Here is a 24,906-nt window from a genome sequence, read left to right as displayed (position 1 = left end):
ATGTGAGCCCTCAGAGGCTTCGCAAACCCACGCCAAGCTTCAGGAGGCTCCCTCAGGGGACAGCGCTGAGGCAGGGATCCTGACCGAAGAGCCCATCACAGGCTCCTGACCACATTCTTGGGTCAGAGACACAAGTGCTCCTGGCACAGTGCGCCCAGCGCGGCTCACAGGACACCCGAGTCTAGGCTCCACATGGCCAGATGGGGCCTCGGTGACAGACGGAGACACACCTGGCATGAACGCCAGCTGGATCTGGACCTAAGGCTAGTTGCTAAAATATCCTGGAAATTTATAGATCTTCACCCAAAATGACCTACAAGCAACGTGCGGTTTATCACTGCAGTGACCACCAGCCACCCGGAAGGCAAGTCCTACCCCTCGGGGACTCTGGCGTTCCTGCAGCTGCCCTGCTGCGGGCTCAGCCGGAGCCTTCCCCACCACGACTCTTGGTGTAGAGGCACCGGGCCCTCTCCAGGGGATCCCACAGGCGGCCGATGACGGGGTCCTCCCATGCGGTGGCATCACCTTCCTTTGACAACGCTCATCTCCCCCTTTTTCTGAAGGGAAACGGGGCACAGCAGAGTTTAAGGCCACATCTACGTTGATGTGTCCGGAGTGGGGGCTCTGAGCGGAACCCACAGGCCCGAGCCCGCGGGGCACTGCAGCTCTCAGCATCTCCGAGGACGCCGTGCCCCTCCCACACCGGACTGCCGTGTTTGCAACCACCGCGTTTTGTTTCTTTTTATTAAGCAATAAGCGATCACATGAACGATGAGATGCGTGGGGAGGACCCAACATGGCTTTTCTCTGAAGTAACCATTTTTAAAAAACCAACCGACTCCTACGCCTGGGAGCCGAAGCTGCCCCTGGAGAGGGGGTTAATTTTCACAACGTGCAAAACTGATTAGATAGGGAACACCCTTCTCCCCCTTCCCCGGAACACACTTACACACTTCAACGGGGGCAGGTTCCATCTAATACTCTGAAAACCATTCCTCATACCAAAATCGTACACACAACTGCAAAACGAAATAAACAGGAACCTCTCAGCACAAACAAGCCACAGCGGACGGCTCCCCTCGTCCAGCCAATCCAGCACTCAGGCTAATGTGAGCTTTTAAACATTTTATGGAAAACAGCTGTCGGGCTTTCTCTGGAAAAGCCCATAAGGTTTGGTAAGCCCGAAGGCATGTATCTCTGACAGGCGGAGCACCCATCAGGCTCCGTGTGAACCAGCACACCCCTCCAAGCGCACAGCGCAGGGACGCGAACCGTCTTCACTTCCTGCCGCTCTGCACACACGTCACAATATCCGGCAAAAGATGGTTTCTGTTTTCCTTGGTGACCTGTGGGAAGAAGCAAGAGAGCGGGCTTCAGAGTCCTTTCTCTTCCTCAGTCCTCTGCTAGACCCTGTTCTCCGGGAAGAGCCCAAAGAGCCCAGAGAGGGTGCGCAGAGTCTCGGGACTGAGGGAGGCAGCCCAGCTCGAGGGCGCCCTGCGGACAGGACAGGACTGCCGGGAGCCCAGCCCCAGCTTCTGCAAACGGACAGCTCGGAGCACGGAAGCAGGCTGGGTGCTTTTCACAAGTCCCTGCCTAGGGCTCTGGGAAGGACGATGGAAATGCAGAGGGGACGCGGCCGCTGTGTGACCGGACCTGGACAGAAGGAGGTGCCTGAGTGAAGCCAGGAGAGCCACCTACGAGGGGCCCACCGAGAGTGGCCGCGCCGCGGCCGTGAGTCACACCCCGGATTCACGGAAGGCCCAAAGGCCAGTGATCTCATCTGCACCAACTTAGAAAAACCGAGTGTGGTGAGGCGCCTCCGGCACGGAGGAAGATCCCGGGATGCTAGGCCCCGGGAAGCGCGGGGACACCCCGAGATCTCAGAGGCAGCTGGGGGCGCAATCCACACTCGAACCCAGTCTCTGGACTCCGCGAGCACTCTCTGTAGTTCCCGCCCTTACGCAAAGTAACCAAGGGCCTACTCGAGCTCTACCCCGTGATCGTTTTTACTCTTCTTTACCAGGGCAGTCCCAGCGAGCACAAGGGAAGCGCTCACACACCACCTGGAGCTTTGCACGGGGGGCGGCTCCCCAAGTAAGGGCAGGGCCATCACTCCTGCCATCACCATGGCCCTCCTGATGGGCACCCCCAACATTCACCCACTTAACACTGACGGGGCACCAGCCAGACACTGAGCAAGGCGCCAGGGACGGAGGGAGGACTCCATAAGGAGCCTGAAGAGCAGAGCGGGGCAGACAAGGCCAGCGAGGACACCGACGGTCAACGGTCCAGGACAGAAGGTCTGGAGAGGCGCACGGGAGCGGCGCGGGTGGCGTGACAAACGGCTTCCAGGCCAGCTATGCCTGAAGGCCACTCAGACCGAGAAGGACCCAGGCAAAGAACCATGCGAAGACGAGTGAGCACATCTGCGAAGCCACGGGTCAGTGCTGGTGGACCCCGAGAGGGGAGATGGGCCTGCCCGCTGCGGACTGCACGGCCGCCGCTGTGTGCCCGCCCGCCCACCCGGCACAGGGCAGGTGCTGTGCTCTCCGGCCGATGCGGAGAGGCACAGGGGCGTTATCCCCATGGCTCCCCCACATCCACTCGCCCTCCTCTAAGAGCGCTGGGACTTCTCCCAGGGAGACCACAGTCTAGGAAACCAGCTCGCGGTCCCCAAGTGTGGGCTGGGCCCTGGAGATCCGGACCACCCGACTCCTGAAAGGAGCGAGCTCAGCACCCCACAGCTGGGGCTGCCCCCCAGCCGTCTGTCCAAGGACGGGGTGCACCTGTCCTCACCCTGTCTCTCCCTGGCAGCTCTGGTCCCACTGAAATGAGAACCATTAGCTTTGCCTCCAGCTTGACGAGAAAGCACTGCACAGCCCGGCAAGGCTCTTTGTTGCTGTGTTTGCTAAAATGAGCCAAAGTCCGTTTCTGCTGTTTGCATTCAAGGAAGTGCGCTGTTGTGAAGGGAGGAAAGCGGGAGGCAGGTGAGTGTCGGCGATGGGAGCTCAGCGGGGTTGTGGCGGGGCTCGTGGCTTCAGCAGCAGAGAGCAGACGGCCGCTAGTTCCCGTTCCTGCTCCTGGACCTCAGAACGACACCAGGCTCCACCCGCAGGGTCTGGGAGTTTACTGTGTGCCTCAGAGGGAGGCCTCCCAGGGGAGGGGCATCTGAGGTTATGTCCCTTCTCGGCAGCTCCTCACTGCCTCCAGGAACGCAACATTTACGAAGGAGACAGAGGAGTGGGATTTCGCAGGCGTGGGGCTGCAGAGGTCATCAAAAGGAGCAGAGGAGCACTCACGTGCCACGCACGCACCATCCCGTGCTCCCGGGAAATGCCCCGTCCTCTCCATCCGCACCAGGACCATCAGGCCGCAACTGGTCTCAGGACCCAGCCTGCGGGTGAGACACGCCCCCTCCCTCTCACCAGGCGGGAGTGAGCCCCTGCCCCGCCGCTGGGAGCTGAGGGCACCGGGCAGCGGCGGGGCGTCCCATACGCAGAGATGCTCTCCAAGCCTCAGTTCCACAGAAAAAAATAACAACCGAGAAAGATACATTTTGGGAATGTTTTCATGTTAAAAATTAATGAATGCAAAACTACATTAATATTTGCCTAACCGCCCCCTCCCACTGCCTCTGATTTCCCTAAGATGATTTCTGAGAATCACGCAGTTAGCGGTGTACTTGAAACTGTCGACGGTGTTCAGTTACGACGCGCCTTGTACTCCGAAGCCAAGATCTCGAAGGCGAGAGCGAGTAGAGCACCACCTGGCCTACCGGGGCCCTTCTCTGCATGCACAACCCATCTTGCAGTCAACCACCAGGATCTGGCTCTGCAGAAAGTCCTTCCCAAGAGGCTGGCCAGGGGAGGGCCCTGGGCGTGGAAGAGAACAAGGAAGGAAGCTGGTCTGCCCTCCCCTCTGCACTGTGGCCTCCAGAGAAAGACGGGAAGCCCAGGGAAAGCTGAGCCCCTGCCCAGCGCGGTGGCCCGCGGTGGCCCACGGTGACTTGGTGACACATAGACCCTGACTTCCATGGGGACCAGGGCATCTCATTCATCCTGTGTCTGGCACACGGGGACGGGGAGGGGGGGTAGCTCAGTAAATGTTTATTAAAATCTAAGCTGAGTTGATCTCTGAAAATATCTGAATATATCTCTGAAATACAGCTGAGTGGTAAAAGACAGATTATGAAGACCCTGACCATCTCAAGCATCCAAGTTGCTCTGTGCTGCCTGCGGGGACCACGGTGGGGGGGGGGGCCTGGGAGTCCCCAGTCAACAACCTGGGCACCAGGACATCAGGGAAGCTGTGACTCTCTGGACACAGGAACACGCAGGAAAAAAATGCCCCTAAGTGCCTATACACAACATGCAAGAAAGCAAACAAACTTGCTTATTTTCCTTGAAACTGTGGGAAGGACCTTGACAAATTCCTAGTAAGCACAGGATTATGGAAAGAAATTTGACAATGCTCGTTGTAAGTTAACACATATCAAAAGTTATTACTAGCCTGTTTCATGCTGTCTTTATTTTATTGAACCTAAAAATAAGCTGATTCCTGAATCCAATCCCTCTAGCTCTATTTTTTCCATGAAGGTTAAAGTTTCCAAACCAAGAATTACTTTCGTGTTGTGTCAAGTAAGACTTTGCCTGATCCAAGTTCACAAAGATTTACTCCTGTATTTTCTTCTATGAGCCAGAGTTTAGCAGAGTCTGCTTCTCACCCTCTGCCCCTCCCTGCATACACACTCTCTCTCAGATAAATAAATTAAATTAAAAAAAAAAAAGAGCTGTAGAGTTTAGCTCTTAAGTTTAGGCCTAGGATCTACTTTGAGTTAATTTTGGTGTACAATGTAAGGAAGCAACTTCCCTCCTTTGTATGTGGATATCCAGTCTCCCAAAACCATTTATTAAAAATCAATTCTTTCCTCATTAAGTTGTCCTGGCCCACTTGCCAAAAATGAACTGATCTTAGATGTTAAGGATTTATTTCTGGACTTTCACGCATCTGTGTGTCTAGCCTTCAGCCAGTCCTATACTATCACGATCACTGCAGCTCTGTAGGAAGTTCTGAAGTTAGAAGTACGAGTCTCCCAACAGTGTTCTTTTCCAAGATTGTTTCGGTTGGGTCCTTTGCATGTCCACACGCATTTTAGGATTCGCTTGCTTGTCAGTGTCCACAAACACCCTGCTGGCTTTCGAAGCAGAGCTTAACAGACCCTCCCTCACTCCTGTTATCTACAGAAGTCCACAGACCCCGAGGACAGCATCGAATTCCTGGTGAGATAAAAATTCTTTATGCCCGGCTTGAGGAAAATACCCATGGCAGCAATGAGCAAGCAGAGGTCCACGAATGCCCAAACTCGAAGGAGATCAGGACCTAGTTCCTGCTACTCTTGTGATCTTGCAATCCACAAATAAAAATTAAAAGCATAAGAACTGCTTTATGGGGAAAAAAAAGTATAAAGGGCTCTGAATTCACAGTGGAAGAGATTTTAGTCGTAGTAAAATTTTATAAAGTAGAAAATCCAAATAATTTCTAGCAATCCGAGCTATTTTTAGCAAAATCATCTGAATCATCCCTACCACCGAAAGGCTGTGCCAGCACACAGGCCTTGGAGATGGACAGATGGAAGTCTGAGTCCCAGCTGTGCCACCTCCTAGCCGACGACCCTGGACACGCTGTGCAGCCTCTCATTGATAAAAGGCAGACTGCACGGTCCACCTCAGCAGGTACTGTGACGTCTATGTGCCCTGGTGATCTACTAGACCGAGAAGAGCACCTCAGTCCAGGTGTTCAGTGCCTGGTGCCCACAGTGGTGTCAAGTCAAGGCTCCAGGCTCCAGCTGTCCCTTCCGGGCCCTCAGCAGATAACGTTCGCCAGCATTTCCAGCGGGCAGATATTTCAAAGGAAATCAAATGAGATAAGCTTTCTAAATGCCACTATGACACCAGAAGTGTGTGTATATGCGTGTGCACATTTTCACACGTCTGTGCGTGCTCGTGGTAGGAAGGGGCCAGCAGGGGTATTTTCTTCATGTTGCTAAGAACCAGGGAAACAGTGCACACGGCTCTTTCTAGTCATCTTGATCCATGAACGGCTTTCTCTCTCATCTCTACAGCATTCGCATAATTAGGCTCAGACAAGCAAATGTGAAATAAACTGAAAACATTTTTCAGTGGCCCCACTTAGAGACTAGTAAACTCTACAAGACATGAGAAACAAAATTAACCAAACTTCCGAAAGAGGAACATTTTCAGGAATGCGACTGTCAATACCCATACCCGCACCATAATAGAAGTTCCTAAATTACCAAGACCATCCTCCAATGCCATGAATGTCAGATCTTTTATTATAGTACCACAAGTCCCTGGGGCTCTTTTGTGTGTGTGGTTTTTTTTTTTCCCTCCAAAGTCTGCTCTTTGTCAGGCAATTTCTATTGTTCTACCTTCAACTTTACCCAATCTTCCCTTCGTCCGTCTCCATTCTCCTGAGGAGTCCTTCCAGAGACTTTCTCATTCAGTCACTGTATGTGACAGTTCTAGTTTTTCTTTGATTCTTACGTCTTCTATAGCTTTGCTAAAACTGAGACTTTCTATGTTCACTTGTTTCCAGCGCGTTTGTAACTGTTCACTGAAGCACTTGCGTCGCGGCTGTTTCAGGGCCTCCGCCCTGTAATTCCAACATCTCCGTCATCTCGCTGTCGGCACGTGCTGGTGTTTGTTCGGTTCCAGTTGACTGTCCCGGCGCCCGGCGGGACAGGCGATGCTCGGTGGCGTCTGCCGTGCTGTCCTGTGGCCGCGCTTCCCAGCCGGCGCGCCTTCTCCTTTCCACCTTCCAGGGCTCCTGATGTTTGTTCTATACGGAATGTCCAAGGCTGTCACCTGCACTTGAGAGGAGGGACAGGGAAAGTGCATCTATTCCACCTTATCCGGAACAGCAAGCGTTCAGAGGGGTTTTTCTGAAAAGCAACACTGTCGACCTGAGGCTATCAGGAAGTCTAGGCAACAGCAGTAACTCAGTGGAACCCTTTCCCTGGTGAGTTCAGTCCCACGACCACCACGTCCTAAGATGCTCGGTTGTCAGCACGGGGAGGAGGCCTCACCCGCAATGTTCTTCCTTCTTTTCTCCGCTTCCTCCTTTGAAACCCACCCAGGAACCATGCCCACCGGGCCACCTCTCCCCACAGAGTTCTCTCCCTTCTCTGCTTCCGGATGTTGATGTCACATCACCCGAGTCTCTCGAGGGAAGGGAACATGCTTCTGCGGTGCCTTGGACAAAGTGCTGGGTGCGGGGGCCGCTCTCAGACAGGATTCAGAGAACTTCCCTGCATATGAGAAAGGGACAGGACCAGGAAATAGCTAATCCCACCCCTGGACTTGCAGATAAGGAGAATGAGATTCTTCATTTGTAAAAGGGGAAGAGAAAGCCCACACCAGCCCGAAAGGAACACAAGACAGACAAGAACAATGGGGTGTGTGAGCCCCTATCTCTTACATAATTAGCCCAAAGCTAATCACTTTATTTACACATCATTAGGAGCAATGATTAGCTTGCCTGGAGAATAATTTCCAGTCTTAGGAGAAAATGTGCTGTTATCTTAAGATACACCGTTTTTTCCCTGGATATAACAGTTGCAGCCCCTCAGCGCCTCTAGGACTTGGAGATGACACTGGTTTGCAGGGACGGCCAGTCTCCGGAGCTGAAGGGCAGCAACGCCCCACCTTGCGGCCTGGAAGCCGGCTGGCCCGAAGATGAATGGTCTTTCCTCCTCTCTCACTATTCACTGCCTCTGCTTCCACAGAAACTCTAGAATCGTAACCAAAAACTCTAACCTAGAGGCCATGCAAAGTAAGAGATGGCGAGAGCGACATGAAACTCTGAAGACAAGGGCCCCCCAGACTTCGAAGACGTCACTGAGCACGTGGCCTTGCAGGGTTCTCGGCACCTTGGGCAGCTCCCTCCGGGGTCAGCACCTCCCTTTCCAAAGGCCTCCAGCCCAAGGACCACATCGCCCCCTTAGTTTTTTTCTTTGCCCTTGTCCATATGTGCTGCGGCCGATTAGCTAGACCGCGCGCTCCGGAGGGCACCGACCTGGTCACTCCCTGCCAGTGTGACCACTTAGCACATGGTGCTGCTCACTTAGGAAGTGAGTAAACGAAGGCAGGCAGGCACAAAGTTTTCCAAGTCCGGCTGCTCGAACCCTAACATGGTTTACTGCTGCGAGAGTACCCCAGGATATGCTGGTGATGACACGTGGACGTCCCACAGAGTGGGCGAGCCACAGTGGTGGCATTTTAGCCAGTGACATAAGGTGCTCGTGGTACCGGGCGGCTGGTGCTCGCTCTCTGAGCCAGGGGGGAGGCGCCCGGCCAGCCCGACCAGCTCATGAGGCACTTGTGGGTCTGTGAGCCGTTACACTGGTGGCGGGGCACGGGGACAGGCAGGGCTCAGCCGGGAACGTGGCTCCCTCCCTGACACAGATGAAGGGGCGCAGGACAAGACAACAAGCTACGAAGGACCCGGAGAGACAAAGGGGAAAGGACATCACGTACGTGGGCCAAGTGCCAGCAGTGCTATCAGAGGCCCAGGCGCTGGCTCGGACATGGCCGTTGGCATGACAGAGCCGGCCCTCACTCACATGTGCTCCACCACACACACCCACCCCTCGACGGGCACCCGACAACCGTACGAGGGCTTGTGAAAGCACACCGCTGGGCCCAGGCCCGGGGCCCCAATCGTGAGGTCAGGGTGGGCCTACTGCTCCGTGCGCCCCCCGGACCTGCGGGTGAGGCCCAGGCAGCTGCTCTGCCTCCGTCGCCTGGCCTGATGCGCTCTGCACCGGCGTGTCCACGTGGGCAGAGTGACTGAAGAAATGCGTTTTTCATTTAAGCATAAGGAGTCACAGGTGGCTGATGGCTACCGCCCAGTGCGGACAGGGCATTTCCACCCTCGCCGACCGTTCTACGGCACGGTGCTCCTCTCCAGCAGCCGGAGGCTGTGTTTCACGCCAGGGCCAAAGGGAAGTGTGTTTTGTCATTGAGGACAGGCAAAATGTATGTTCTATAAATTCCTAGAAAATCAGACTCACCTGGATCTAGCCTCCAAGGGGGGAAAATGGTAATTCAAAGCAAAGGTACATTTCAAAGCCACCCCCATGTCTGAGGTCACCCGCTCCATTTTTATAGGCACAGGGGACCAGCTGTACTCACACTGAACACCTGAACGTCGTTTCTGTTTCTGATTTCTTCCACGAGGGCCAGCGGTTTTCCCTTCGGTATTGGGATCGTGCCCAGAACGACAGTCCCCGGGGTGGCCAGTGTCTGCCGAACAGCCTGGATGAAAGGCTGGCTGAAGAGTTCCATCTTCCCGATCTCGTCGATGATGCACACTCTGCGCTCTGGGCCACTGCTGGAACCTGCCTGAGATGACGAAGACACCCGAGTCATGTTAATAAGCGAAGGGCCCCAGGGTCCCACTCCCCAGTCACTCACCAACTAAGCTTTGGAAGGCGGGAGACGATCTCTCAATCTACAGGGGACTCGTTGGCAAACAGATCTGGAGGAACTCCCTCGGAAGTTGCAGCAACCAGAAAATTCCGTTCCCCAAGCAACCCGGGTTCCTGGCAATTTTCACTCTTCTAGGACGGTTCCAGTAATAACCAAGCTTTGTATTTATATACACCCAGGAAATCAGCAGCACCTGCATGCCTCAGGTTTAAAAGAAATGAGACAGCAAGCCTGGAAGCCCTTATTAGTAACACTGGCCTCTTTTTGTGTGTGGTTCTGAATTGCAGGAGCTTCCCCGTCTGGGAGGAGGTAACCGCTGCAGGCAAACGTCTGTGTGTTTCACAGTCTGCGCTGCGAGGGCTGGTGGAGAGAACTCAATGGTAAAAGGAAAGGGGTCCTGTTTAGAAGAAAAACAAGTGAGCCCGGCTGTGCCCTTTAAACTGCAGATTCCCTTTCTAACGACTTCATCCCTCTCCTTCCTTACGAGCCCCTCTCGGAACAGGTGCACAGGTGCGGCAGCCAGCCTCCACCGGCCCCAGCGCCTCCCAGCTCCTTCGGCTCCCACCCTTGCTCTGACCCCTCCTTCAGGCCCAGGGCTGGTCTCTGTGATGGGCAGAATGGTGAAGGGACGGCATGTCCCCCTCTGAAATTAGGTAGAAAAGACCTCTGTGTCCAGCTTGGTCTCAATCTCTCTCTCAGATCGCTTACTCTGGGGAAGGCAAGTGCCACGGTGTAAGCACGCCCAGACAGCCGATGGCCAAGTCCACATGGTAGGGAACCGAGGCCTCCTGACAACCCTGAGAGGGAGCTGGGAGGCGGATCGTCTCAGCCAAGCACGGGGTGACTGTAACCGCATGACCGAGCCTGAGCCTGAACCACCCGGCTAAGCCCTTCCTGGACTCCCCACCCAGGAAAACCGCGTGAGATAAAGCCCACGGTCTTGAACTCCTCAGTTCTGGGGCCATTTGCTCCACAGCCACCGATCAGTAACATCCACGCCCTCCCTGGAAAGCCTTCCCAGAGAAAGCTGACCGGACTCTGAATAGCCTTGTGGCAGCGGGGACACAAGAGAACACGTAACTCTTCGGTGAATGCTGAGTGACAAACACATTTTACGTATCTTTGTATAGATGATGACTCTGAAAACTCTAAAGCTGATTTACAAAGTGCTTTTTACTCCAGTTCTTAGATTCCATAAATAAAGACGTCAGTTCATTCTCAGGATGTAGGGGTGAGTTCAGCCAGATCTGTCTCCAACCGTGCATCCCGAAGCGAGAGTGGGGTGCGGCTGGTGGGGTGCACGTGGCAGCCGGTGAGGGACAGGGCTGAGGGGCAGTTCCTGAGGCCGGTAAGGTACACAGAGGGCTGCGGGTTCTATCCAACAGCCGAGGGATGCCAAGCCAGGGAGGATCACGGGTTCTTCCCGAAAGGCTGCTAGCTGTGTGGCGTCAGGGACAAGCTGGGAATCTTGGAACAGACGACGTGAGACTGCGGGGGCTAGTCCGAGGCAGTTCTTGGGGGGAAGCATTAGGGCAGTGGTTGTCAAACTTTTATGTAAGGGGTACTCTTCTCATCTGCCGACTTAGAATCACACACCTCTTTTCCCACTCAATTCACTAGCAGCAAGACCAGGAAGGGTCCCTTGTAGTCATCCAAGAGATGGTCTGTATACTTACTCAAACTTCTGTGTTTCTAATGTACTGCATTTTTATTTTTTTAAAGATTTTATTTATTTATTTGACAGACAGATCACAAGTAGGCAGAGAGAGAAGGCAGAGAGAGAGAGGGGGGAAGCAGGCTCCCTGCTGAGCAGAGAGCCCGATGCGGGGCTCAATCCCAGGACCCTGAGATCATGATCTGAGCCGAAGGCAGCAGCTTAACCCACCGACCCACCCAGGTGCCCCTGTACTGCATTTTTAACTTTCAATTGTATTTCTGTGTGTGCGGAGAGGGGTACACATGCACGGCCACACGTATGCGCGTGGGCATGCACCACGCACGCGCACACACCCACACATACATCGTTTCCCCTACAGGGGCAGGACAAGGTCATATTCATCTTTTTCTTTCCCACGGAACTGAGTGATGCAAAGCTGAGCTGAGGCAGCTAACGCACCCCACCGACGGGCTGCATTACAGACGCAGGAGATGGAGGAGAGGTGAGCACCTATGGAACCAGTCACTGTCATTTCCAAATTTTTTCTTTGAAAATGAATGCCAAAATTGGGAGAAATTTAAAAAACGGTCAGGTACCAGCTCATCAGCATAAAAACAGACGATCCCACAAGAGCAAGGCATTCCAATGAGCTCTGACCAAGGAGTATTTGGAGCATTCTGCTACCTCCAGAAACTGGGACTAATGGTGGATGTCATCTTCCCACAGGGCACCATCCAGAAGCCAAACAGAACTCTATCTGGCACATGAAAATGACAGTTTGAAAGCAGTCAATTCAGACAAAGAGAAACCGTATGAAGAATGTGTGTGATTGGTCCAAAACCTATGGGATCTGACAAAGGCGGTCCTAAGGGAGAAATACCTCGCTATCCAAGCCTCACTCAAAAAAACTGAAAAATCCAGAATACACCAGCTGTCTTTACACCTTAAAGAACTGGAAAATCAACAACAAATTAAGCTAACCCCACACACTAGAAGGGAAATAATCAAGATTAGAGCAGAGATCAATAAGCTAGAAACTAGAAATACAGAAAAACACATCAACGAAACTAGAAGCTGGTTGTTTGAAAGAATCAATAAGCTCGATAAACCGCTGGCAAAAGTAATCCAAAAGAAAAGAGAGAGGACCCAAATTAATAAAATTGTGAGTGAAAAGGGAGAGAGCAAGACTAACACCAAGGAAATAGGAACAATCATCAGAAATTATTCTGAACAGTTATATGCCAATAAGTCAAGCAACCTAGACGAAATGGATGCATTCCTGGAAACCTATAAACTTCCAAAACTGAATCAGGAAGAAATTGACAACCTGAATAGACCAATATCTGGTAACAAGATTGAAGCAGTGATCAAAAACCTCCCAAAAAACAAGAGTCTGGGACCTGATGGATTCCCTGGGGAATTCTACCAAACATTCAAAGAAATAATACCTATTCTCCTAAAGCTGTTTCAAAAAATAGAAACAGAAGGAAAACTTCCAGACACTTTCTATGAAGCCTGCATTACCCTGATCCCCACACCAGGCAAAGACCCCACCAAAAAGGAGAATTTCAGACCAACATCCCTGATGAATATGGATTCCAAGATTCTCAACAAGATCCTATCTAATAGGATCCAACAGCACATTTAAAAGATTCTCCACCATGACCAGGTGGGATTTTTCCCTCGGATGCAAGGGTGGTTCAACATTCGCAAATCAATCAGTGTGATAGAACAAATCAGTAAGAGAAGAGAGAAGAACCACATGGTCCTTCAATTGATGCAGAAAAAGCATTTGACAAGATACAGCATCCGTTCCCTATTAAAATTCTTCAAAGTATAGGGATAGAGGGAACATCCCTCAACTTCATAAAGTCTATCTATGAAAAACCCACAGCGAATATCATCCTCAAGGGGAAAAGCTGAGAGCCTTCCCTTTGAGATCAGAAACACGACAAGGATGACCACTCTCACCACTCCCACTCTTGTTCAACATAGTACTAGAAGTCCTAGCAACAGCAATCAGACAACAAAGAGAAATAAAAGGTATCCAAATTGGCAATGAAGAACTCAAACTCTCTCTTCGCAGACGACATGATACTTTATAGGGAAAACCCAAAAGACTCTGCCCCCAAATTACTAGAACTCAGACAGCAATTCAGTAAAGTGGCGGGATATGAAGTCAATGCACAGAAATCAGTTGCTTTCTTATACACTAACAATGAAAATACAGAAAGGGAAATTGGAAATGTTTCCAATTCTTATGGAATTGGAGAACCATAAGATACCTTGGAATAAACCTAACCAAAGAGGTAAAGGATCTATAGTCGAGGAGCTACAGAACACTCATGAAAGAAACTGAAGAAGACACAAAAAGATGGAAAAACATTCCATGCTCATGGATTGGAAGAATAAACATTGTTAAAATGTCTATACTCCCTAAAGCAATCTATACTTTCAATGCCATCCCCATCAAAATTCCACCAGCATTTTTCAAAGAGCTGGAACAAATAATCCTAGAATTGGTATGGAAACAGAAGAGATCCCGAATTGCTAAGGAAATGTTGAAAAGGAAAAACAAAACTGGGGGCATCACGTTGCCTCATTTCAAGCTTTACTACAAAGCTGTGATCACCAAGACAGCATGGTACTGGCACAAAAACAGACACACAGACCAGTGGAACAGAATAGAGGGCCCAGATATGAACCCTCAACTCTATGGTCAACTAATCTTCAACAAAGCAGGACAAAATAAACAGTGGAAAAAAAGACAGTCTCTTCAATAAGTGTTGTTCGGAAAATTGGACAGCTGTATGTAGAAGAATGAAACTCGACCATTCTCTTGAACCATATGCAAAGGTAAACTCGAAATGGATAAAAGGCCTCAACGTGAGGCAGAAACCTATCAAAATCCTAGAGAACATAGGCAGTAACCTCTTCAACATTGGCCACACCAACTTCTTTCAAGACATGTCTCCAAAGGCAAAGGAAACAAAAGTGAATATGAACTTTTGGGACTTCATCAAGATCAAAAGCTTCTGCACAGCAAAGGAAACAGTCAACAAAACAAAGAGGCAACCCATGGAATGGGAGAAGATATTCACAAATGACACTACAGACAAAGGGCTGATATCCAGGATCTATAAAGAACTCCTTAAGCTCAACACACACAAAACAGATAATCATGTAAAAAAATGGGCAGAAGACATGAACAGACATTTCTCCAATGAAGACATACAAATGGCTAACAGACACATGAGAAAATGTTCATCATCACTAGCCATCGGGGAGATTCAAATCAAAACCACACTGAGATACCACCTTACACCAGTCAGAATGGCCAAAATCAACAAGACAGTAAACAACATGTGCTGGAGAGGATGTGGAGAAAGGGGAACCCTCTCACACTGTTGGTGGGAATGCAAGTTGGTGCAGCCACTTTGGAAAACGATGTAGAGATTCCTTAAGAAATTAAAAATAGAGCTTACCCTATGACCCTGCAATTGCACTACTGGGTATTTACCCCAAAGATACAGATGCAGTGAAAAGAAGGGCCACCTGTACCCCAATGTTCATAGCAGCAATGGCCACAATCGCCAAACTGCAGAAAGAGCCAAGATGCCCTTCAACAGACAAATGGATAAAAAAGATATGGTTCATATATATACTATGGAGTATTATGCCTCCATCAGAAAGGATGAATACCCAACTTTTCTATCAACATGGACGGGACTGGAGGAGATTATGCTGAGTGAAGTAAGTCAAGCAAAGAGAGTCAATTATCATATGGTTTCATTTACTTGTGGAACGTAAAGAATAACACGGAGGACATGGGGAGATGGAGAGAAGTGAGTTGGGGGAAATCGGAGGGGGAGACGAAGCATGAGAGACTGTGGACTCTGAGAAACAAACTGAGGGTTTTAGAGGGGAGGCGGGTGGGGGGTTGGGTGAGCCTGGTGGTGGGTATCATGGAGGGCATGTATTGCATGCAGTACTGGGTGTGGTGCATGAACAATGAATCTTGGAACACTGAAAAGAAATAAAAATTAAAAAAATAAAAATAAAATTTTTTTTTAAATCACGTGTGTATGCCTGTGTATATGTATGTATTTGGGTGTACATGTGTGGGGAGGTAGTGAACGCGGACATGTATGTAAATACACACAAATAGATACAAACATAAAGCATGAGGCTCCAAAATCACCCTTTCTTGGAGTCTCTGCAACGTTTACCCATGACTGCTCACCAACATTAAACACCTGCACAAAGATATCTGGACACACATGCATACGTTCTGTTCCACCAACCGGAAATGCTCACTTTAAAACATTAGTTTATATAAAATCCTCTCTGTCCAAAAGTAGGGACTTGTATCATCCAGAAACTGTAGGAATCTCAAAAATAAGCCTGGGGTTTTTGATGAAAAATCTGTTATTGGTGCTCAAGTGAGAGGCAGATACCAGATGCTAAGCCACTGAGAAGACTGTCAAGACTGGTTTTTCTAAATAACTCACGACCATACATTCAAGAGTGTAATACAAGAGCCAGTATCGGGGCGCCTGGGTGGCTCAGTCAGGTGAGCGTCTAACTCTTGACTCCGGCTCAGGTCATGGTCTCAGTGTTATGGGACTGAACCCAGTGTCAGGCTCCGTGTGCAACAGGAAGTCTGCTTTCACTTCCCTTTCTCACTCTGCCATTCCCCTGCTCCTGCTCTCTCTCTCAAAAAAAAAAAAAAAAAAAAAAAAGAAAGAAAGAAAGAAAACAAAAAGAAAAAGAAAAAGAAAAAAAGTTAAATTAAATCTTAAAAAATAAAAATAAAAAAGGACCACTATCATATACAAAATTGTTTTCATAAAAAGTCAAGGCAACTGTAGAGGGAAAGAAAAAACAAGCCAGTGAGACATACCATGTTTCCAAATTCCGAGTTCATGAAGACACAGCCTGACAGCCCAAGGGCCCAGGTTTGAAAAGGGTCAGGAACCCCCGCAGTCCTCCCGGGTGCTGGTTGTGGGGAAGTCGGGAGGCCCTGCGGAGCCCGTACCTGAAGGGATGGAGTGAGGCGCTCGTGCAGCACCTCGGGCCGCCTCGGGTGCGCAGCATCTGGGGAGCGGCCCTTCTGCCCCGCACCCCCTCTCTCCGCAGGGGACCGTGAGGCAGCAGGAGGGCAGGAATCACGCACCCCTCCTCGGCCAGGCCCACAGGTCACAGGACTATCCACCCACTTTCACAGTCACAGAAAGGGAGAAACACTTTGGGCAAGGCATGGTTTACCTCCTCTGCTGGTTCTGAGGGAGAAGAGATTTCCTCGGGATACAGTCCTCAAACTGACCAGCCAGGGGTAAGGGAAGCTATGAATAATTTTACAACTTTGCTTATCCTCAGCTAGTTTGCTTTCTGAAAAGATTAAATCGATTTAGAGCAACAACAAAATATCTGTGTACCAATTAAGCCAGAGACCTGAAAACTGTGACTTTTTTGTTTAATCTTCACAGGTACCTTTAAGAACACAAATGAAAAGGTAATTTCATTTAACCAAAGCGGTCAATTCATTTAACGGAAATACTGAACGGAGGCAATTCCATTTAACCAAAATACTGATCCGAGAAGAAGCTAATTAAAGTGGCTTTTGCCTTACTGTGAATTATTTACTTAATAAATATTTCTGGTGGTCTTAACTTTTTTTTTTAAGTGTCAGACACATGGACCAGCTTCCGAGCTTGCCTGTCTAGGACAACAGGTATCAAAAGTCACGGGAAAGAACTGGGGAGCATCTGCCAGAAGTCAGGCGGCGGAACTAGGGCCCTTCCCTGCAGACCCGCCGGCTCTGGGAGGCCAGGAAAGCACATGGTGGGAACAGCGGCCGCCGCCAAGCCCACAATTGCTCAACCGTCTGAAGTTAGGAGCTAAAAGTGAAGGGCTCCAATTAGACCTCTCCGTGTGCTTATTTCAAGCCTAAAGGTTCAGATCCCCTTAGCAGTCTGGTGGCATGTGGACCACGTGTCCCCAGGGATGAAGGCACCGGCTGGTAGCCAGGGTGAGTTGTCTAGATGGCCTGCCTGGCCCTGCAGCCCAGCCCTTCGGTGTGCTCTGGGCGGGAGCGGTGCCCACCCAAATGCCAGAGATTCCCACCCCAGGGCCCAGCAGACCACGGCTGAGGCTCCTCCCAGATGTCTTAACTGGCCTCCCTGGGGCTCACCCACGTGAGCACCGGATCGTAGAGCACCAGAATGGCGCCGTTGCTATCTTGCAAGCTATGAGAACTATCCCGGGACTGAAACAGCATCTGCTGGCTGACAGTCAGCCCTGCGCACGGAGAACCCACTACCCCTTCGTGATCCCAGCACCTGGGGACCAGCCTGGACATCGGAGCTTGTGGGTCTCCGTGACAGACCTACGGCTTGCTCTGGCCCCCGGGGGGCTTTGCGGCAAACTGCTAATGTGAGGCTCCTCCCGAGGTTCTCCAACCCATCACCTTGCTCACCTTCTCGAGAGAGGTAAGTATACCTGTCCCCATCCGCACCCCCTAGCCGCCCGGGACGCACATGCTTCTACTAATAATGTCGCTTTCAGTCCTAGTAACTCCGCCCCACAGCGATCTGCCTGGTTTACAGACCAGGAACACAGCGGATTCAGACAAAGTGACTGAGCCCCCAAGTGAGAGCTCAGAGTCAAAGCCAAGATCTCCCGACGCCAGAGCTCCCTTCCATCCCCACGTGCAACACCTCCTGCACATTGTCAGGCCAAGGGAGGAAGGAAAGAAAGGGAAGGAAAGGATCCAAGATGCTGAAGGAAAGAAATGAAGAATTCATCTACCTGTAAGGAAACTACTTTTCTCTCCAATGAGAAGCAGGAGCACTTCAGTTTCTAGGGGCTACGGAGGCAGAGCCACAAACCCCCTCATCTGTTTCTGGAGGAACCCCATCACTCAAAAAGGATGACATAGTTGGGGTAGCAGAACAATTCACGTCACCGACATCATTTTATCCAGGGCAGAGCACGGCCTGCTTTAGTAGGCAGATGTGACGTCCCCCCGCCCCCCCCCGCCCCAGGAGCAGGTCTCCCTCCTTTACACACAGCGAGAGACGGGACCAGGCACCCCCAGAGGTGCTCATTCCTGCCACTTCCTTATCGGCTAACAGTGTTTACAGTAACTGCGCTTGTAATAATTCCTCTTACTGAGTCAAAATCTCACTCAGTATTTAAACTTTTCTTTTTTTTTCCTTAAAGATTTTTTATTTATCTGACAGACAGAGATCACAAGTAGGCAGAGAGGTAGGCAGAGAGAGAGGGAGAAGCAGGCTCCCCACCGAGCAGAGAGTCCGATGTGGGGCTCGATCCCAGGACCCTGAGATCATGACCCAAGCCGAAGACAGAGGCTTTAACCCACCGAGCCACTCAGGCGCCCCTAAACTTTTCATTCAAGTTATTTTTGAGGTGATGATTTCTTGTCTAACTAACAAGGAGGCCGGAGAGAAGTAAACTGAGCACAGCTCTGAGGAGGAAAAATCAACCGTTACGGCTCTTGTGGTTCGCCTTTCCGATGCACAGCAATCCTACTCTTAACTACTACTCACCTTCTTACAGGAAGTATTCCAAAAGGCAGTAGTTAAACTGGCTTTCCAGGTAAAGCCTCCGTGAAAAGTACTACTTTCAGATAATCTAATAAAGCTAAAAAAAAAAAAAAAAAGAGAACCAGGAGAAATTTTCATGACAAGGATGTCCATGGTCTTAAAGTGTCTCCCCACTCATTGCTTCTTAATTTCAAAGGGAAGAAGAGTAAATACACAGTGGGGACACTGGACAATTCTTTGCTCACATAATCAAAACAAACATCAGCAAACATCGAGTGCCTCTGGATAAGACGCCCGAGAAAGATGCATCATGGCTTACGTAGCGTTCTGACTGAAGTTACCTCAAACAAGCAGAAAAGCTCTCAAAAGGAAAGTCCCATTAGAGTAGAACTGTATTCCTCGAAGATGTCAATGTCACAAAGGACAAAGGATGACTAAGGAAATGTTCCAGATTGAAGGAGGCTATGGAGATATGGAAGCTACACCCAACACTTGACCCTGAACCTGCTACAAGGGACATCGTCCAGTCAACTGACAAAACAGGCCTGGGAATGGAAGGTCACTAGTATTTTCTTTTTCTTTTTTTTTTTTTTAAGACTGTATTTATTTATTTGAGAGAGAGAGCAGGGTCAGAGGGAGAAGCAGACTCCCCACTGAGCAGGGACCCAGCCATGGGACTCAATCCCAGGACCCTGGGATCATGACCTGAGCCGAAGGCAGACGCTTAACTGACTGAGCCACCCAGGTGCCCCTATTAGTATTTTCTTGGTGTAAAAATGTACTGAGGTTGAGAATTGTACCAATTACATAAGAGCATATGCTTATTCTTCGGAAAAATATACTGGATATTATATACAAATATACTGAATATACTTTACTTATATAAATATATTTATATCTTATATAAATATATATGTTTAAAATATATATATTTATATATACACTTATGCTTAAAAATAACTGAATATAAATATTCAGTATATATATAAATATACTGAAAACCCCAGTGACTGCATATACTCGAATGGTCCTCTCTCCAAACTGCTATGTTTATACGAACAGACACACACGTGCACGCGTGGAGAGAGAGGATGAACAAACAACAGGGCAAATGGTAAAAACAGGTGATTCTGGGTAACCAGTAGACGGGTGGTCTGGCATTATTCTTATTCCTGATATTTTCTCTAAGAGTCAAAGTGTACCCAAATAAAGTTCAAAAACTTAGACTCAATACAAAAAAGAACAACACACGCACATTTTCTCGGTGTCAGGTTTGAGAAAACCAGCGGCTCATCACGTGTGAGTTTGCTTCCGAAGGAGCAGGGCCTTGGACTGCCGTGTCCGGGGAGAGGCAGCCAGTGGCACGTGCTGGAAGTGGGCCAGAGCAGAGGCATAACGGGGAGGAGGGAGCAGCTGACAGATTCCAGCCCAGGCCCACTCGCGGAGCATGTGCCTCTGCGAGGCCTCGGGGAGTGGGCTGCGAGATCGGCAGGAAGGCGAAGAACCCAAGGCAGAGGCCGGCTCAGCCTCCAAATCGCAGAACCCCAGGCCAGCAATGAGAAGTAACAGAGCATCAGACCTGCCCGGGGGAATGAGGGGGACTCCCGGGGAAGGTCATCGAAAAGACGGACCATCGGCTGCTCCATGAGCTGGACCGGGGCGATCAGAGCTTCTCCCCGCCCCGCCCGCCCCCCACCCTTGGAGCTTGGGTTCCACTTGCCTTTCTCATCCCCAGAGACGGCTCCCAGGACAGAGCCTCGAGATAATGACATGGTGCTGAGAACACTGACGTGGCCTACGTGACTGAAACCAGTTAAGGCCTCTCTCCATACAGACTTACGATTTGGCGGGCAGGAAGGGGCCCCATTCATCTTGCTGTATCCAACCTGTGAGTTCCTGCTGCTTATTCCAACCGCCAGCTCCCCGCCTGGAGCGGCCTGCCTCTTTCTGGTCTCCCTCCACCCTCCCCACAAAGGGGTGGCTGGTTTTGCATTTCACTTGGAAGCTCCTGACAAGGTTGTAGACCCAGAAATCCCACACGATAAAGGGCAGCATCAACCCTACATGGAACTCTCCGTTCATTTTCATCTTTTGATTCACTGCAGAAATGTTTCCACTGACAATGTCTAAATTACTTCTTATGTTTGCACCAGACAGCTTTCTGTTTCCCTGGCCGATCTTTCAGTGCATATATATGATCGCGAGGTCCAGAAATAGAAAGTGAGGAGGACCAAAGAAAAAAAATGTCACATTTGCTAACAATGAAGGAAACTCAAAAGCAATGTTTGGGCTCCTGTCAACCTTTCAAGAATGGATCCTGACTAGAAATTGATTTTTCCAAATTCTCTCTAAAGCCTGGTGGCCTGAAATACGAAACAGCAATTCCAGGTCAAGTGGTAAAAGATGAACTTTCCCCAGCCAGGAATCCTCTCACCTTCAAATGAAGTTTCAAAGATCTGAAGCAGAATCTCATTTCAGAATCAAAAGCAGATCCTGCTCTTGAAAACAAATATACACCAAAAGCCTTATTTTGATCAAAACAAGGTACTACTATGTTGATTTTCATCAGACGTCCTGGTTCTAGCCGCCTATTCTTTTCATGGATCTTAATTAAAAATGACATGGGTCAGTCTAGAAAATACAGCTTGGAATAGACACTTTTTGTTCTTAAAAAAATATATAATCTATTGTTATCTTTTTGTGTGAGTAGGAGATACATGGGGTGCCAACAAAACGTTAAATCCCATACTGCAACAAATTCTAATAAAAGCAGTCAGTGTCATTGTCAAAAAGCCCATTAGGATAAAGGACAGTGTTCTCCTGCCAGCCCTGGTCACTAAAAAACTGGAAAAACAATCCTAATTATAGGAGCATCAGAAAGTAGAAGAGACCTATAAATAACCCTGCCAAAAAATAATTTAAAAAAAAAGAAAGAAAGAAATGAAAAAGCAGAGAGATACTGGGTTTTTGGCTATGGAGACTGAGCTGAAAAATTAAGATGCTCCTTGAATCTAAATAACGGTAATTTTATATGGTTCCAATCACTCCATGTAAGACTTCTGTGATGGACAATAAAGTCTTGATTCTACAGTTCATGCCAGCTCTGCCACTTATAGGCCGTGGGCCTTTGGGCAATTTAATCTCTAGTGTATAGCTCAGTTTCCTCCTCTGTAAACCAGAAGAGAGTGCTAGAATCACTCTGAGGACTAAGCGCGTTCGTGCCTACAGCACAGTTCGCACTGGATCACTGTTGACGACCTGCACTGCTGTCCCTACCCCAGCACCATTACCCCCAATACCACTACAGTGTGGAAAAACAAACAAGAAAGAACGGGTAAGACAACTTTTTAAACTAGAAGACAACGTGGCAATTAACATGGCATGGTACTGATGTTAAGACTCAAATGGGCAAATGGGAGAGAACAGACAACCCTAGAACATTATACATCCATATATTTCTTATTATAATTAATAAAGCATAACAAACCAATGAGAAATGGGTTATTTAACAAATGGCTTTGGCAAACTTGCTAAGTATTTGGAAGGAAATCAACTCATAGTCTCATTGTATATTATAGTCAAAATAAATCCAGATGGATTAAAAACATGTTAAAAGGGAAAAAGAAGGTACTACAGAAGAAACAAATTCTGTGTTAACTTGGAACACAGAGACTTTCTCAATGTTAAGAGGAAGGAAGGATGGAAGAAAGGAAGTTAGGAAGGAAGGAAGGACGGAAATCAGCAAAGTGACAAACTGAAAAAAATCGCAATCAATAAATACTTGAAAATGGGAAAAGGGACAAACAAAAATAATTAGATTTAAAAAAATACTCAAACTAAAAAAACATTTAACCTCATTAGCAACTTAAAAGCAGGAGTCAAAGCGGAGAAGCTTGTTTCCCTACGGAAGATGGGTATAGGGCTCCTGCTGGCCAGAGCGCAGGGAGAGGAACACGCCCACACCTGGCGGACTAGTCACAGAAGCACCTCAACAGCACCCAGTGATACCCCAGGTCAGCCCTTCACCTAGGACCTCACCCTCAGATCATCCCCCGGAAAGCTCCACCGCTGGGAAGAAAGGCAGGCCGTGCAAAGGGGGTTTGCTAGGAGGATCCTTGTGATGGTGATAAACACCTACCACCGAGTCGGAGGGTAAAACCCATGCCAGGAAACAGTGTTATCACTACGTTATCACAGTTGTGAAGATCATCCCATCATCCCATTGATCATCCCATCATCCCGTCCCCAGCAAAAGCCAAACCTATAAAACCAGATGCAGTATTTGTCCGCATTTTGGAATGAGGGAATAAAGCAGAAAGAGGCAAGAAACAAACACACTAACAGCAGTTAATCCAGTCATAAGATTATGAGTTTTTCCTATTTTTTTCTTTATTTTTATTCATATTTTTTACAAATTTGCTACCTTGAGTAGGGAGAGCGTCGATACTCAGAAAAACAATAAAAACGTTGTCAAATAAGGAAAGTCGTCACCAGTAGAATGAAAAAAGTCCACCGCAGTCAACCCTAGGAAAGGACTTGCTAAGAACCTTACTGCCGCTCCTCCTCTAGCCCTACCCTGGCCTCTGGCCCCTTCTGGGCTCCAGCCCCACCGGCTCGCACACTCTGACCTCCTGGCTCACCGCAGGCCCACACCCCTGCTGGCCCTGTTGGACCCCAGATTAGCTCCCTTCCATCTTACGACTCAAACTATTTTTCATCCACGGTGAAATATCTTACATGTAGGAGGCACTTAATACATATTTCTTAACTTACAATTAGAGAGGGTTTTCAGACATCCCGGGCACGAGACCCTAACATGCTACCCACACCAACGCTTCCCCTGCCTGGATGTGATTGCTGGAGCTTTCTGTTTACTTGTCAGTAATAACAACTGCCTCTTTATATTCCTCTGTTTTTGTTGTGTAGCTACTTTACCATCTTTCTTTCTAAAAGCAAAACACTAATTCCTTTTCCTCTCTTCATTCCAGTAAGAGGTGGGAGAAAGATTTATTCTTCAGGTGGAAAAAAAAAAGTCTGTGACCTGGACTAGGTAAAGAGCCTGCAGCCCGGGAACTCTTCCTAAAATATGGGTGTCTGGGTTTGGTATCCAAAGTATAAGAAATTGGAAGAAGTCTGCTTTCCTCTATTTTTTAATTAAAAAAGAGAGTCAAGCTCTAATTCTAGCCAATGTACGATTTCTCGCATAATTTCGCAGACAGACATCATGCATGTATGTGCACACTGCTCCCCCAGGATTCCGTCTGTTCTGAGCCAAGTAAGTAAAAATCAATTCTTTGTATTGATCCAGGGCCCAAAGCCAGAGTCTTCACCTGGAGTTTCATTTAAAGTATTTCACTTGCCCTTTGAACATTTAAGTAGAAAGGTAAGCACTTGATGGGAAAAAACCAGAGAGAAAAACATCACGTGCTCTGACTGCTCCCACCAAAACAATGGCCACAACAGACCCAGCATGGGACGGAGGCAACATTCCAAGAGGCAAGAGGTGGGAGTTGCAGGCCACCGGGAGAAGCAGAGGAGGAGGTGGGCTCTGGCGAGCAGCAGCCCCCTACCAGAACAGAGTGCAAGGCCCTGCCCGCCCTCTGAAGTCGGCAACTGCCCTCCGCGGGCTGTGGTTAAATTTCCGGCGGCCCCGGGCAACTACCAAAGCCCTCAACGGCACCATTCCGCTCAGCCCCAAAATGTCAAAGAAGAACAGAGAGGCAAAGGTAATAGTGCACCGACCAAAGAAAACCGCCAGGGCCGCGAGCCAACGGCTGGTGCGTTACCAGCCCTGCAATGCTGTAGGGAACACGTCTGAGCTAGCAACACTGGGGAACGGAGGCCAGAGGTTAGCGGGCCAAACCGCACGGGGCCCACCAGGCCATGAGAAAAACCCTGGACCTTCCTGCTGGTGGAACAGATACCTCTGGAAGGTTTAGACCTGCCTTGTGAGATAGGTCGTCACGGTTGGATTTCTACAAAAATTAATCCAAGTAGTACGGCTATCACAGATTAAAGGCGCTCAGAGTACTTAATACAGTCCAGGAGACCCTGATCACGTGGCCCCACCCACCCTACCAGCCACACCTTCTTCTTCACCTCCTCCTGCCCCAGGACCCTGGGGCCACGGTTCATCTGTTCCCCTCATCTATAATGTTGTCCAAAGAATCCA

General features: G+C 49.3%; 1 protein-coding gene across 2 annotated transcripts in view; it reads right to left on the bottom strand.

The window, feature by feature from the left end:
- Window positions 1-727: 727 nt before the first annotated feature.
- The window catches only part of NTPCR (nucleoside-triphosphatase, cancer-related), a 33,875-nt gene continuing 9,696 nt past the window's right edge, over window positions 728-24,906 (bottom strand). Inside the window, exons 4-5 of one of the 2 annotated variants that reach the window (XM_080822820.1) lie at window positions 9,213-9,422; window positions 728-1,346 (exon numbers count right to left, since the gene is read on the bottom strand). In XM_080822820.1, the coding sequence (XP_080678946.1) occupies window positions 1,278-1,346; window positions 9,213-9,422 (279 nt within the window). In that variant the 3' untranslated portion in view covers window positions 728-1,277. Of the gene's footprint in view, window positions 1,347-6,325; window positions 6,885-9,212; window positions 9,423-24,906 lie in introns of those variants that run through there. The other variant, XM_080822821.1, reaches the window with a different exon arrangement.

The sequence above is a fragment of the Martes martes genome, assembly GCF_963455335.1.
Source record: "Martes martes genome assembly, chromosome: 14".
NCBI lineage: Eukaryota > Metazoa > Chordata > Mammalia > Carnivora > Mustelidae > Martes > Martes martes.
This window is presented reverse-complemented; position numbering and strand designations above follow the sequence as displayed.